The sequence below is a fragment of the Carassius auratus genome, unplaced genomic scaffold (assembly GCF_003368295.1).
Source record: "Carassius auratus strain Wakin unplaced genomic scaffold, ASM336829v1 scaf_tig00000254, whole genome shotgun sequence".
Classification (NCBI taxonomy): domain Eukaryota; kingdom Metazoa; phylum Chordata; class Actinopteri; order Cypriniformes; family Cyprinidae; genus Carassius; species Carassius auratus.
Genome location: NW_020523286.1, coordinates 1,721,624 through 1,738,839, shown reverse-complemented (window position 1 = coordinate 1,738,839; position 17,216 = coordinate 1,721,624). Strand labels below are relative to the sequence as shown.

The 17,216-nt window shown below is 35.0% G+C and overlaps 1 protein-coding gene across 4 annotated transcripts in view; it reads right to left on the bottom strand.

Annotated features, from left to right (window-relative positions):
- The window catches only part of ptpn11b (protein tyrosine phosphatase non-receptor type 11b), a 28,064-nt gene extending 11,964 nt beyond the window's left edge, over positions 1–16,100 (bottom strand). The window contains exons 1-2 of one of the 4 annotated variants that reach the window (XR_003279627.1): positions 9,043–9,248; positions 2,653–2,775 (exon numbers count right to left, since the gene is read on the bottom strand). Coding sequence is in view for 3 of the 4 variants with exons in the window: in XM_026241831.1 (XP_026097616.1) it covers positions 2,653–2,775; positions 9,043–9,203 (284 nt within the window). In the remaining variant the exon portion in view is untranslated. Of the gene's footprint in view, positions 1–2,652; positions 2,776–9,037; positions 9,249–15,891 lie in introns of those variants that run through there. The other 3 variants (XM_026241832.1, XM_026241831.1, XM_026241833.1) reach the window with 3 other exon arrangements.
- Between the last annotated feature and the right edge of the window lie 1,116 nt (positions 16,101–17,216).

Here is a 17,216-nt window from a genome sequence, read left to right as displayed (position 1 = left end):
CTCCCAAAATAAATAAATAAAATAGACAAAATCATGTGATTCTTCAAATGTTTCAATGTTTGTGCTGCTGGGTTGGAGACAAAATGAAATAAAAGGAATTGGATTACCAATTGTGTTCACATTACAACAGTGTTCAGACTGTCAAACGTGCATTTGCCACCAGTGGATTGTGAAAGAGACATTTGGCTGCAAAACAATCTTCTCCAAGGCTGCCTCAGGTTATACAATACAATGCTATACAATTCCATAGACTTTCACTTTAATTTTCAGTTCACATTCTCATCACACTGGGTCTGGATTGATTGTTACTAGATGAACAGTCACAGTGAAAGTTGAACTCAGTGTAGTGCATCGTGAATGTGAAAACAGTTTCAGAGGGTCACTTCCTTTCGCCTGATAGTCATAACAGCTGGACAGGAAACATTGCCTGACACATTTCACCTGGGCAGGACACATCGAATGTTACACTGCAGTGGAGTGACTCGGCTCCCAGCATTCTGTCTGCTACTTAACGGTTAACAATAGAGCAGACGCTGAGCAATAGTTTCCACTCAGGAAAAATGGTGCGAGACAGATAAGAGAAACAGAATGGAGGAGGGGAAGATAATGCGATGGAGTCCCTAGGTGTCCATTTGGCCATATGACTCCTCCCCTTATCTCATAATGCATTTTAAGGGAAGACTTTTCCTCCTAACTTTGTAATTACAGTCTTATCTGTCTACATTAGGCTTGAGAGGCAGACAGCTGATATCTGCATAACTTGTGTACTAACGCATTAGCTCAATTTTGTGCTTCTTTGTTTCGTCAAATTTGCTCACTATATTCCAAACACACTTGCTATGAAATGTTATTTGAAATTATGTTATGTATTTATTTGCTTTACGGAGTCTACTCTTAATTATTCCTCAATAAATTTTGGACTCTGACATGAATATACATTTTTATATTATATGCGACAATACAGAGAAAAATAAAACCACATAATGAACTGGTCATTTGGACAACAGTCAAATATAATGTCTAGCAGTAATTGTACAAAAACATTAAAATTCAGAATGATGCAGCTGACCAATCATAATCAAGTATTTCTATGTGCCATGCCATGTAATAAATATGGGTCAGTCATCTCAGCTGTTTCTTGATAATTTAGTTTTTTCCTAAAAAACATGCATGTAGTATAGTAAAACCACTTTTATAAAGCAAAAAGTAAAATAAAAGTAAAAATGGGTGGTTTTGCAATTGAGTTAATCACTGTGAAAAAAAAATGAACTAAAAAAAAAGATCAAGCAATCGACTTTTGGACATCTCTTTATAAATATGAATGAAGCCTAAAAACAGTATAAGATATTATGCAAAAATCAAACAATTCAATCAAAAAATCTTATAAATTCTGCATGAATTCTGCAAGAGGAATTTCAAATATAATACCATTTCATTGTTTTAATTTTTTGTTTGTTTGTTTGTGTTTTTAAGTTGTTGGCAATTCTAGAATGTGCTGCAACAGTTCTAAAAAATACATAAATAAATAAAATCCAGGATGGTGGGTGATTGGATTTAATACTGGTAAATATAAATAAAATTAGTTCAAAGTCTGCGGACATCAAACTGTAATAAACCCAAATGAGAGTTGTGGAGCATTATCTGAATGCCGCACAGAGTTGTAACCTATGCAGTGCATTCCAAATAGTCCACTCAAGAGGTTTCAAGATCCAGTAGTTACGAAAGCAGCATTATGAATTAGAACCAGAGCTATGTCTGTGTATATTCCAGTAATATGCTGCTGAAAAGCACAAAACATATGTCCATCAATACACTAATCTTCAGCCTTCACTATTACCTAATCAGAATAAGCTGACCTCATCGCTTCAAAGCTGGCCAGATAAATCAGTCTACAGGCAGCTGGGCCCCGGCGCTAAAGGCTTGTGGTGGAGCTGAGCCACGTGGCCTGGGTTCTGGAGAACATTAGATACTGTACGGTGAGAGATCTTACCACCATAACCACAAACAACAGGTCTGGGGCTCCACGGCCTCCATATCTTAACGCTATTTTGAAAGCCTGCTTTTCTCTCTCCTCCTGTCCATCAACTCTTCAATCACTCATCGGACAAGCAGTTGCAATGGCTCAAAGACCTGTCCACAAGCTGACACTGTTATCCTTAAGCACCAGCCCAGGGGTAACTTAAAAGCCCAGAGGTTCTAGAAAATGGGAGGGAAAGTGCTGTCTATAATCGTCATCCATGTTTAAGCATCTAATACTGATCTCAACCAATAAAAATACAGATGTAATCCTCGATATGCTCTGACACATTGCACTGTATTGCATGGTGAATATTCCCTATTGTGTTTGTGTTTTATAAAGTAATCTCTTGAGTTTTCACTGCATGAAATAAACATGGACTTGACATAGAATTCTGTGACACAAACAAGCAATTTAATGCTTTACCAAGCATAGAAACAGCCAGCTAGACTAACAAGTAGACTTCTATGAATTCAGTAACACACAGATAAACATTTAACAAGAGAGATGCAATTGATGCTCAACTTCACAAACGACATGAGAGTCCAGTGATAAAAAAAAGCATAATTTAAGAGCAGAAGCGCAGTGGGGCAGATGTGGAGGAGTGTACACGACAGGACAGTAAATATGCCGACCTGACAGAGAGAGTGAAGTCTCCTGGATTGCTCTTGCTGGGTCTCGCTAGAAAGCTTCCATGGACGCCCCGTGTCAGGAGCAGGTGTTCTGCCTCGATCCCAGTGATGTTGGGATGAAACCACCTGAAATGAAAGTAAAATGACATGCTCAGCAAAGACATCAAGACTTGATGCTTAAAAGTTAAGAAAACATCTCATGATCAAAACTCAGAAAAATAAGTGAACACTTCTTGTAAACATACACTGGGAGGTAAAATTTTCAAATAGTTGTATCTCAGCCAAATATTGTCCGATCCTAATAAACCATACATCGATGGAAAGTTTATTTATTCAGTTTCAAATGATGTATTAATCTCAATAAAAAAAAAAAAAATTACACTTAAGACTGGTTTTGTAGTCCATGGTCTCACACACACACACACACATATATATACAAACACACACACATATTTATTTATCAGGGGCATTTCCTTCAAGGAGGCAAGGGAGGCAGTGCCTCCTTAAAATATTGAAAGAGAAAAAAAAATCATAGTACAAAAATAAAAAAACACCAATATTACAAAATATGACATAAAAAATATATAATTCATATCCAATCCAATATTTGTTGTATTTCTGTTTTGCATAAAACTGAAGAATATTCGGTACATCCTATACTTTATTCTAATATAACCTGATATTAACTTTTGCATGGATTTTATTTAAAAGAGCTTAGGCTCATGTAACCAGAAATTTTTCTTGCCTCATGGATTTACATTCTCTTAATAAGTAATTCAACATTAATTTCCAGGTGTGTCTGTGAAACATACCATCCTAGTAGTTTTGTGCATGCGTGAACGCATGTAGGCTGACCATATTTTAGTTTTCCAAAAAGAGGACAGTGGGTGTAGGTTGGGGCAGGCAGCTGGGGTGTGGTAGTTGGTGGTTAACCCTTTTGAGTCGATTAATGCGTATACGCGTTATGAGTCATTTTCTCCTGATAACCCCAAAAATAACTTAAATTACACTTTCAGTTTTGATCGTACATCAATCGAATCTGTAAAGGGTCTACTTTTTTGTATACAGTCAAAATAACAATAAAACTTTGTGCATTTATAAAATAAAGATAACAAACAAGGTGTGCTGTCTGTAGTCCTTTTCTGTGCTGATCTTCATTTACAAACGCGTTATTAAAATGAATTGTAACTCAGTGAATACTCAACGAAGAAACATGAGAGAGATATCGGTAGCACTTTATTTTACAGTCCTGTTCCTCATGTACATAGTATGTACTTATTATAGTAATTACAATAACTATGTAATAACTAGGTACTAACCCTGAACCTACCCCTAAACCTAACTCAGCCCATGTAGTTACCTTGTGTTACCAGAACTTTCTTAGATAAATACACTGTAAGTACACTATAAGTACATGTTAGTACACGTACTGTAAAATAAAGTGCAACCGAGATATCTATAGAAAGCCTGACATGTCTACTTTTAAACTACTTTTTAAACAAGTGCTGCCGAAAACAAATATTCTGTGATAAAGTAATCCATATGGAAACAACGCAATGTCTGTTTTTCACGTCTCCCTTCATTATCTTCTAATGTGACCACGCCCCCGCGCTGAACGCGCTATTCACATTCTAATGTTTCACTGAATCGCGCAGCTTGAATACGCCCACGCAACAGAAGACAATACAGCGAGACTGTTCAATTTTTTTTTTTTTACTCTTTGTTTCGTGATGAGAGGAATAAGAAATAATTCACCACAAAAAGATGCGATGTGGATTACCTCAGGATTTGAGATTTGGATTTCCTCAGAAAAAAAAAGAAAGAAGCACTTTATTTAGCAGAGATAAAAAACATGAGTAAGTCTCATTTTATTTATTTATATACTTGTACTAATGCTTTTTCCAAACTATAATTCCTGACTAAATGTGTAATCAAGTAAAACATTATAAAGTTTCAATAACAATATCCAATACTATACCATTCAAAAACTTGATGTAAATAATATAAATAAAAACAAATACATGTAACTGCAAGAAATGTAACAAACAATGCTGTTCATTCAATTTATACCAAAAAAACCTGAAAAAATATTCAATAATAATAATAATATTTTTTTTGTAGAAAATCAGATTGTTAAAAGGATTTCTGAAGGATTGTGTGACTGGAGTAATGATGCAAAAAAATTAAGTTTGAAAGTCAGCTTTGATTGTTCCTGATAAACTGTTTAACTGCACTCACAAGTGAATATAAAATTATGTTGTGGGATAATTAAATATATTCTAAATAAACTACAAACATAAAATTAGATTTATTTTTATAAAAAATAAAAATATTTTATTTCTTTGTCTTCTCAGGTGTAAACCACAAGGATTTTCATGATAGTTGACGCCTACTCGCATATGACTTTTACCAACAAAAAGTTTCTTAGAAAATTTAATGCATAACATTTTTTTTTTCTCAAAAACACAATCATGTACATACATGCTGCTCACATATTGTTATAGCCCAGTTTGTGCTGATTACAGTGAGATTAGACTTTAGCCATTTAGATGTTTATAACTAACTGAAAAAAGCACAAATGTCAGGGCATGACAAAACTACTCCAGGCCCCAAAAATACCCTTAGACTCCATAGGGTTAAAGTAGTGCCCAAAGTAGTGCAATGACCATATCCCAAATATCAAAACTGAAAATATGTAATTTCCATACCTAAAATACATATTTTACAGTCACTGTTATGCATATTGATCATAAACACAGCAAAAAAAGCTTCCTACCAGTGGCCCTCCTTCACAAGACTTAACATCTAGCACAGTTTTATTATATGCAAAATACTAAATGTTTCAATACAAGCATTTTAGTCAAATTTAATTAAGCAACATTTCAAACCTTTAATCCACGGGGAAAATCAACCCATTAACAGTTTAAATGCAGCCATAGGAGAGAAAAAAAGAGGACTTGGCAACCCTGCATTCAACACAAGCTGCAGGAGTCAGATTTGACTGATCACGGATTGAGGAGAGAGAGATGGCTGATTCAGAAGAGATTTAAATACTCTGTGTATTGATAGCGGCTCCCTGATGCTCGAAAATTATGCAATATTAGAATGTTTGCAGGGACACAAAAATCACGGGAGCAGGCAATAATGCTCAGAAATTTAGTGGGAGCGGCATTTTAATACAAAAAGCATTTAAATATAAAAACGCACTGGCGACTGTAGAAAGTAAAAACTGAATTCCTGACATTTTTGGGCGATTCAGAATTTTTTTTAGTGCAAAAAGAGGACATGTCCGGGAAAAAGAGGAAATATGGTTACTCTAACGTCATGGCAATGTAAAACACAAAGTACCTCACACGTGAAACACTTAACGTAACGCGTAAATGTGCATCACTAATGTAAATCAAGCAAGCTTCTATGCATTGGCCGTGAAATAACACATTAGCAGACCAGAGGAAATAATATGGATTTTTCTTTTTTTTTTTTTAGAAAACTTCTTGCACAAAATAAATTCAAGCACTTTCAATTTTTTTTTTCAGATTCACAAACTTTTAAGGATTTCAAGGACCCGTGGGAACCCTGCATACAGTATGTATACTTGTGTCCAATTTCATGGCGAATGCTAGTTCTAATCAGTGATGATTGCAGTGTTTGAAAAGTTATTTCCTAATCCTTCGGGGTTGATGGGGGTCATATGTAATCTGGCTTGATGTTGGGCCCCAGCTGTCTGTCAGCCAGTCTGTTCATACACCGGCTCCCTCACGTGAGAAAGCTATGTGAATGGCCGTCCAGGGGTCAGGAGTAATTTTATGGGTGTGCTGTTTCTAAGAGTGGCTGCCTGCTAGGGGCCCCATCTCTTAATCTCACTTTAAGTGACCGCACGTGGGTCCCTTACTTTCATCTTGACAGAACTGTGCAAATCCTGACCACATTGTATGATTGCTATTATATACACATTACTGTTCAAAGGATTGGGGTCAGAAAGATTTTTAAGAAGCATCTTCTGCACACCAAGGCTGAATTTATTTGATCGAAAATATAGTAAAAAGAGTATTATTGTGAAATATTATAACAATAGAAAAGTATTCTCTACTTTTAACACATTTGAAAATGTAATTTATTTTTGTAATTTATTCCATATGGATTACTTTATCACAGAATTTTCTGCATAATTATTCCAGTCTTCAGTGCCAAATGATCCTTTAAAAATCACTCTAATATGCTGATTTGGTGTGTAATTTTGGAGCACTTTAGATGGAACGACCCATATATTATAGATATAAATTTAGGCAAAAAACAAAACCTATGCATGTATAAACAAACGTGCATGACAAAAACATTTAAGATTAAGTGACAATGCACAGTTTTCAACCTAATCCTTGTGTATTGCTTTAAACAAGTCAAAATGTTCTACAGAATGCCTCACATATTTTCTAAAGATTAACTTGTATTGAAAAGCAGAGGTCTTAATGAACAGATGTTAGTACTGTATGCGTCTTACCCTGATACTGTGAGTTTAAACTCATTATTCTCCCTCCATCTTTCCATGCAAAGCAAGTAAGCATCACTCACTTCCTCCAGTTCTTCACTGCAGAGGAAGTGTTGTAGCACCCTTGACGTTGTCTCTTATCGTGGAGGCTACCTGTGAGCATTAGTAATCACTCCCCATCACTCCTCGTCATGACTCACTGCTTATGATTCTATGTTTGTCAGAAGGTCTATATTTTCCTCTCCTGTCACATCATCATTATGCATAGTCTCTAACTTCCCAGTCTTTTGTAGAGTTTGCCACTAAAGCAAAAATATTCAAATGTATGTGGATTAATAATTCATTGACATTTCTGTCAGCACTTTTCCTCCTGACAGTGACTTTCAGAAAAGCTAGTCCAAGCAACTATATCCTAGAAACTAATTTGTACACAAATTCATGTATTGTAAAAGAAAAGAATGTAAAAACACGTAACTGATTTGCCATACCAAATACAAGGAAACATTTTATTATATATTAATATTTAACATATTTAACAATAAGAAAATCCACAATTATACTGTAAAACACTGAATGAACAAAAGGCTTTGGAAGTAAAATGCCTGAAATAACTTATAAATTATGCTAAAATATGTATAATATTCAACAAGACAAGATATGAATGTTTAAATTAAAATAGTACTAGTCATGTTTTTTGGTATTGTGTGTGTGTGTGTGTGTGTGTGTGTGAGACAATGTGCACAGTCTATAAATGCTTATTAGTTCTTGTTTTTGGAAATGACACTGTTTTAGTTTACCACAATGAAATTAAATTACCACAATGATATTCCTCGTAAAAAAAGTAATACATTTATATATAGAAAAAGGACATCTTATTGCATTTATTGCCACTCTGTTTGAGTTTATGTTTTGAGGGAATGTCTGATCAATTCAGGCAACCTTTTTTTTACAGTGTAAAGGGCATACAAGAAAAGAGATATTTTAATATCTATAAATTGCCCTGTTTTATAAACATGTCCTAGATGCCATGAAGAACTGAAATAAAACGAGGTCTGTGCGGTATAGATAAACATGTCATCATACATTAGCTGATAATACATGGGCTCTACATCATTTCTGAAACATTAAAGCGAAAGACCAGAATATTCCGTTTTAGAATATTTAACTGAGACTTCAAATACTTCATTACGATATGGAAAAAAATATAAAATAAAATATATAAAATAAAATTTGATTGAAGAAATACTGCTCCTTATGTTTGCTCCATGTTTGGTAATCATCTTGGTAGATAATTGTGGGATTTAGGGATCAACAGAAAATACATATACTGTATGAAATCTTCATTTTGCATTCTGTTAAACAGCAGGTGACACTAATCCCAGCTAAGCTTTTATGTATTTTCATAAAACAATGATAGTGGGCTTAGTCTGACCCCTTAACCTTCTTTTCAGTTCCCCAAACTGCTCTCAGCTCTTGACAATTTTTTTTTATCTGAAACTATAGGAACAGATGACAACAACTTCCCAGTTTCATGATAATAAAAAATAAAGATTGCATGTAGCAAAAAATAAATAAAATAAAAAATAAAATACAGCAGCTGGATGTGTTTCTCTTGTGATGGAGACAGTCTGGTCCTTTACTTGAACAGGTCTGTACAGACGCAGACATTCAGGAACAAACAGCTCCAGGTCACTTCTAAGCCTCAGTGAGCTCCCAGCAGCTCTCCAGGACAACACACAAAGCCACAACAAACCACAAACCATCCGGCAAAGTGCGCACACACTCCTGCACAAGCAGCAGCACCGAAAGAAATGTGCAGCGCTATTGCATGTGATTTCGGCCATGAAAACGGCATAGTCTGGTTACAGAATGATAACAGCAACTAATGCCTCATGTTCCTACCTCACCATTCTGTTCGGAGGCTGTCAGAGCCCCTGCTTTGCTTCAGAGTTTGGTAATCCACGCTCAGTACAGTTACACAAGGAGGAAGAGAGGGGGCAGGGACTTGTAGGAGTGCTGCTGGTTGGAAAGAGAGATGGGGGGTGTTTAATCTGGGATTTGGATGCATGTGAGCTGCCCTGATAGGAAAGCCAGCCAGTACAATCAGCTTTTGAGCAACTGTCCATCCCTCCTGCCCCAAGCCCCCCCCCCCTCCTCGTGCTCTCTCTCTCTCTCTCTCTGAACGTGACGCAGCGTTGCCATGCTGCCTGACACACTCTTACACCCCTTATCTTTATCTGTGCTACCATTAGGTTTAAATGGAGAATGGCAGCTTCTGGAAAAAACAGCACTGCACTCACCATTGAAGGCAGCAAAATAAAAAAAAATAATGAAGCTGTACAGAACAAGATTATATTCAAAGCAGCTTGGTTACTAAAGCATCCTGACAAACTATAGATATTTTCATAATTGTATATTATGACATCAGATAATAGGAATTTTGGACTTAAAAACAAGGTGCACATATACTCTGGGATAAGTAAAAGCTTTTATGCTTTTGAAAGAAGGTTCTTATGCTCACCAAGCATTATACAGTAATACAGTAAGTATTTTTTTTCTACAAATTACAGTATTAGAATATATATATATATATATATATATATATATATATATATATATATATATAAAGTTAATAGCATTTATTTGTAATAGAAAGATTTTGTAACATCATACAAATATTTTTTGGAATTTTTTACCAATTGAATATATCCTTTTTTTAATAAAAGCTAAAAAAAACTAAAAAATCTTATCTTACAACACATTATTCTAAATGGTATGAAACTTGTTTTCTTGTTTTATGCATACATCTAAAAAAATGTAACAAGAATTATGCATTTGCTAATTTAATTAGCAATTGACTAATAAAAATAAATATAATTCAAGCATATTCAAACTCTCACAATTTTGATTCTCAAGTAAAGTTATCGTGTTTTATTTATGGCTCAATATTTTTACTGGTAAACAAAACAAAGATTAAAAAAAACATATTTTTATTATGAAATAATGCTACTTTAAAACAACAGTGACTTCTTTTTTAAACATGTTGAAGTTTGAAGAATGGTTTGTGCCTGTGCTCAAGCACTTTTAGTGCGCACTTGCCAGCTTATGCAAACAGTATGCACAGCTACTGTAGGTTGCATAAGTGAAAAATGCTTGCCAAGTAATGAAGTAATTGATTTTAAAAGAGACAGAGTATGCATTTGAATAAAATGTACTGCTCTGGCTTACAAAGCTTTTTTCTAATAACAGACAAACTTTGGCATGAGTCACTATGGGACGGAGAGAATTAGGACAAAACTGATCGCCAGGAAAAAAAACGGATTTCCCCAGAACGGAGCTGGACACAATATCATGTTTAGAGTTTAAACCTTAAGCTTTAGTTAAGGCTCAAGTGTGTCATTTCCTAATTGCAAAGAATCATTTTGAAATGTTTCCCTGCCATCTGCCATTGGTTGGACAAACAGACAGTTCAGGCTCACTGTTTGAGCCAATGTTGCTCTGCCAGGACGCTCAAAAAAAAAAAAAAAAAGGCCAGTGTTTTCTGCCAAAGAGTCAGTGTTTAGACTTCCAAGGAATTAGCCTACTGTACAAATTCCTCACTTTTGGCCATCTCCACATCTTTAACTTGGGCACAAAGTATTTTAAGGTCAAAAAATGGTACGCTTCTGCTTTAAGTCTTATCACTTCTCTTTCATGCTTCATCATGGAAGTAATATTGACCTGCAACTTCCCTTTAAACCTTATAAAATCTCATAAGGACACTATAAATGTAATCTGAGGCCATTAGTGTTATAATGGTCAGATTAATGAATGCAAAGGAAGAGCGCTTCTGTTCTTTCAGCTTCCTCTTCGATAAAATAAATGCATGACTTTCTCCTCTGGTTTAATAATTAACAGCCGTTGTCTAGTAGCTTGCAGCCTGATATAAATAAATAAATACGATAAAATAAATAATGTTTAAAAAAATAATATAACAATTTTAGTAATAATAAAACCAACGTGCAAATAAGATTCAAAATATCTAAAACAGGAATAGCCACACAATCCTCTGTTGTTACATCCATATTGGCACATACTGTTGAGTGACACCAGAGACCCTCTTGCTCATGATAATGCGGGGGCACAAATGGGCTGTACAGTGAGGGCCAGGGAGAGAGAGAGAGCGATATCAGGCGGAAAGTGCTGCAGCAGTGTTCTGACGGGAAACACACAGACCCACGTGCACACAGTGAGCTGCCTCTTCGCTCTTACATAATGTCTCAAGTTCAACACTATTTGTTGGCTATTTAAAGAAGCAGGCTAGGTGACAAAAAGTGATATATATAGTACCCCCAAATCAGCTTCAAAGACAATCTCGCGTCTATATTGGGGGCAGACAGGTCCCTGTGGCTGGATTTTGGTACCGTTACTGATATTTTTAGAAAAGCTGATTATGCTGCCACATGTCAGTCTAGCGGTGACGTGGTGAGTCAGTTTAAACACACGGCCTTGTAGTTTGCCTCATTTTACTTCATCTGGTCATCAGCTTAATTTTATTTATATGTAGTTTTTGTTTTATTTTAAACATTATAAATATCTTTATTGTCACTTTTGTTCAATTTAATGCATCATTGCTAAAAAATGTTTTAATTAAATTCCTATAACGGATAATAACTGATAATAGAATTTGAGAATGATATCTGAAGGATCATGTGACACTGCACATTGTAATAACAGTTGATGAAACTGTAGCTTTGTCATCACATGAATACAGTTCATTTGAAAATATTTTAATATACTGTTGAAACATTTAAAGTAATACTTATTTATATTACTGGTTTTACTGAACTTTTGATCAAATAAATGTAGCAATGGCAAGCATAATAGAAAATATTTTAAATAATATTTTCCAAACTTTTTTGACCAGTAGTGTGTAGAGATATACATAGTGTCAGATATGGGTATATGGGTATATATGTATATATATATATATATATATATATATATATATATATATATATATATATATATATATATATATATATATATATATATATATATATATATATATATATATATATATATATATATATATATATATATATATATATATACTGTATGTGTGTGTATTACATATAATAATAAACACATACATATATTATTTAAACAAAAACTTTAGTTTTGTATGTGATGCCCGTCATATATACGTATAATATATACTGTATGGTATGGATGCTGCCCGCCCAGTTATAGCTATGGGACATTATGCCAGCAAATCTGAAAGTGTTAATTTATTAACCCCCAACCCCAAGTTAGCTGATTAACCGCAAGTCCCCAAGCACATACGTGTAAGGTCAAATCAATTCAATTCAGTTCACATAACTAGAATGCTACATTCAAGGCTAGACGCGGTAGCAGCCTCCCCCCCCCCCTTGAGGGAGAAATATGTTGCCATTTTTGAACTCACCCTGGGTTAGACAGCCCAAGGACATGTGAAACAAAATCTAACGTCAACGATCATATTCAAATTCTCGACAGCTGATAACAACCCTTCCAACAGAAATAGCCTCCTGGATTGGGATCAAGACCTGGCTTTGCGTCCTAAAAGGAGAGTCTAGGAGAAAAATAACAAAAGGTGGTGATTTATGATATGAACAAAGAAATGCACAACATCTGTATACTTCAACACACCATCTCCAATAACTATATCATGATTATGGAGACATTAATCTGTATAATCTACGCTTCATTTGATCTGATGAGACATAATTCCTTAAATACTAAATACTGTGGGTTTAGAGGCATGCTGTGAGTCTGCTGGCCTGGTTTTAAGGGTTCATTTATAAAATGGTAAATGAAAATCATAAAGCCATCCATGATGTAAAATACCCACAAATTATGCAAATGTCACACTTTCGATTTTAAAAATAGATGACTGTGATTAAAAAAAATTATAATTCTTAGCAAATCTTTGGTCACAACTAACAGAATTCCTGGAAATTTGGGGAATTCTCATCTCATTTCATTTCACCACACTGAAGGCAGCTTTTTTGAGTACTATACCACCGATCCTGTCCCTTCTGCTTTCAGACAAGTGAAACTGTCAGACATACTGACCCCAAATACCGACATACTGTTTGGTTGAAAGAAATTAATACATTTATTTAGCATGGATGCATTAAAATAATACAGTTTCTATATCAAATAGATGCTGTTCAAATGAATTTCTATTCATCAAATAATTTTAGGGAAAAAGTATCACAGTTACAACAAATATGTTACAGTAAGCAGCACAACTGTTTTTAACATTGATGATACAATGTTTCTTGAGCAGAAAATCAGTATATCATTAGAACGATCTCTAAAGGATCATGTGACACTGAAACTTGGGGAAGAGCTGCTGAAAATTCAGTGTAGCATCACAGGAATAAATCACATTTTAAATTACAGAAAACTTATACTTTAAATTAAAAATACCGTTTCACAATGTCTTTATTGTATTTTTGCTTCGGGTGGGCATAAGAGACTTCTTTCAAAAACATTAAAAACATCTTACTGACACCAAACCTTTCAACATGAGTGAATCTCTAAGTGTGGAAATTTTGACAACTGCCGACTATTTTCATGCAACCAAAATATTCATGACCCCATATTTTCATGACCCCACGAAAATAACCACGCAATGAGCCATCTCTTCCTTTTTCCTCTTTCCTGTACACGCTTACTCACATGCACACAAAAGATGCTTTATGATCTAGAAAGAAAGAAATAACAATAATAGCCAAAAAAAAAAAAAAAAAGGATCAGGTTGGATAAGTGACCAAGAAAAATGATTCCACATTACTTAAGGATAATAAAAATACATCTCTTTAGGTCTTTCCAAAACTATTAGCAGTATAAATGTTCTTTACGGCAACATGTTAAATATGCATGAACACCGAGCTAAGTAACTTTGTTAGCCTCCTCTATGCAAAACCTCTTGTGAACAATAAAACATTTGTACGCTTAATATATGTAAATCCTATATTTAAATAATTTTTCAGTTTCCTGTTTGTATAGCACAGATAACTGCAAATCAGCAAAATGCACAGTATAGGTCCCTGCACTTTTGCATATTAGACAGATTGTCCTCTGTTATGTACTGTTAAGTGAAATCAGTTTTCACACCAGTTAAAAGGGACATGTCAACATTTACTCACCCTCATGTTCTTCTAAACCTGCATGACTTTTTTTCTTCAGTGTAACATGCACAAAAGCAGATGAAGGTTTAAGTCAACATTTACTTTCATTGATTGGAAAAAGATGCTAAGGCTGACATTCCCTACCATCTCTTTCTGCTCTCCACTGAAGAAACAGTCATACAAGTCTGGAAGAGTAAAGGACGACAGTGAACTATTCCTTTAATGAGATGAGAAGGACATCAGTAATGATAATCTAATGATGCTAATAATAGTCAATGGTAATTGTTTGCAGTATTACTATTTATATAACAGATGATGTAGAGGCACAGTAAAGGCCAAAGTATCACAGACTATTACTCAGACAAATGAAAGCTGCTGGTAAAGACATAACCAGCACTGAATCCTGAAACATATTGTGTTAACGGTTAGTGCATACAGTAGATAATGCAAGCTTAAAGCAACACTGAGTGTTGTTCCCGTGCTCTATGTTATTTACCCAAGGCCACCTGTGCAAACTCACAATAACTGATGTGTGCTTCAGCTCTTTGTGTAGGTGCATTAACCCAGGGAATCTCTAGATCTCTGTTTATGCAGATATGACACTCAGAATGAAATACAAATCATATGTCAAACTTTAGGAAACAAAACAGCATCACACCCCACTCATCCTTGCGTTAATGTCTTTTTGACACCGACTAAAGGGCCTGTTCACTTCTAACCCTGCCTAAATTTAAAACTCTGCTCCAACATACAATTATAAAATGCCTCAGGGCTTATCTTACTAAATATTAATGTTCATTGTACAATAGTCACAGTTGTTTTGTTGTGTTTTAGAAGATTATTAGACAAGCAGTTATTAAAACCGCTTGCTGTATTTGTCCAATCAATTTGACTGACCTCATATATGCAAATAAGGACGTTAACCCGAAGTTTCAAACATGCAGAGTGAAATCTATAAATAATGACTAACCCGGGATAAAGTGTGAATAGTGGGAAACATGTCACAAGATAATCAAGGAAAACAATTTCAAATGTGAAATTTTAAAGTAATACATTTTTTTGCAGCTACATTTGGCCCACATATTGGCTATATTAAAACTTGTGTGCACATTTCTCAATTTTTTTCAATCTACTATCTCAAATCTCTGTCTTTAATGTTTTAAGTGATCATTTTAGCAAAGGCGTAGTAAATAAAGTAGGAGGTAATTACCATAAGTATTCTAATATAACGACTCAATAAACTAACAAAGCACAGTTTAAATACTGCATTAGAGGGAGAACTGTTACAGTGAATTTACGCTGATAAATCATATTCAGCATCCGGTAGCGAGAGCGACACAGGCTACAATCTACATGTTACTGAAATCAAGGAAAAATAAAAAAAGGTGGGGAAATAAGACAAACTATACCTAAACAGTCTATGGTATAAAATCGTTAAACGAACAGTACAATGGGCCAGACAGGATCAGGATCCTGGAGTAAAGACCGAGTCGACTCATTGAGCTGCGTGTCGTGCTCGATTCATTCATACAGTAAATACAGTAACAGTAACACTCAGCACCCGCTCTTGCAGTTTTAATGTAGCCTTCAGCTTACCTTCGAGACGTCATGGCGGTCCTGTGAGCTGTCAGATGTCAAAAGTGTATGAGCTGACTGAGGGGGAAAGAGTAATAAACCGATTCTGCCTCCGCCGAGTCACTGCCGCAGAGCTGAGCGCGAGCGAGGGGCGTCACACAGCGCCCAGCTCTCATTCACTCTCTCCGCCTCTCACTCACACACCGCTCACAAAGACTGGAAAAACTTTATCCAGACGGTTCAAACCGAGTCCGTTATTATCAAGCTCGTACAATTGCCCAGGACCATGTGACAGCACATAACAACGACAATATTTTATTTTCTCAGTGTATAAAGACCGGACGGGTTGGGCTCTAACTACCTTGGTTTAACATTTGTAACCGAGCTACAAAGGTGAAATCATAATAATCTATCTTTGGTCTAGGCCTATATGCTGACTCCATGAAGCCAAAACTGGAGTTTTGTTGCTTTAAGTAAAACATTGGTAAATGGCGCTCTTAAAATTAACAAAATAAAATTAAATATAATTACACATTAAAAAATTACAGTCCAGGAAAATGTTTCTCAAAATTGGTAGGTCACTTAACAAAACAATGTATTATATAATGAAAACCAATTTCTGCCATGAAATAAATTAATTGGTAAATCAAGTCACTGTTATTTTGTCTTTCAACTCATGCGATGTAATATGTCATATTTTTACTCTCATAATTATGACTTAATGACAAAATTATTATTATTAATAAAAAATTACTGTAATATAAATATTAACTTTAATGTATAAAATAAACATTAACTAAACTATAAAAACTTGATTTCAGAACATTTTTATTTTTTGCATAGTTTAAGTACTAAACAAATAAAACCAAATATATGAAAACTAAGAATGTTACATATGAATATTGCATATGAAATATTATAATGTGATCTTATGTAAGCGATGTTTTAGGACCTATTGGCACCTGAATTATTCTCTGGCGGCGGTGTCAGACATTTAGAGCTAAACACACCTCTGAGAGGCCCAAAAATAATGAAGTGATGTATACATTGATTTATTTTCCTCCAGTCTTATTTTAGCAGTTCCTTCCTTGAAATTATCCCTGTTATTTAATTTCCAGGCGTGTTTATTATTACTCTGTTTGCTGTAATGCTGCTATATCTGTCAGGAGATAGAAGATACACAACAGCAATGTTGACTCTGCTTTCATTTCAGCAGTTTCCATTTGGGCCTGACCCCATTTGCATTGGGGTGATTTGAAGGTGGCAGCTGTGGGGACTGCAGCAGTGCCATGACTGCCATGACGTCACTGGCCCTAAGGAAGATTAATCTGCCAGGGACGTGGTTA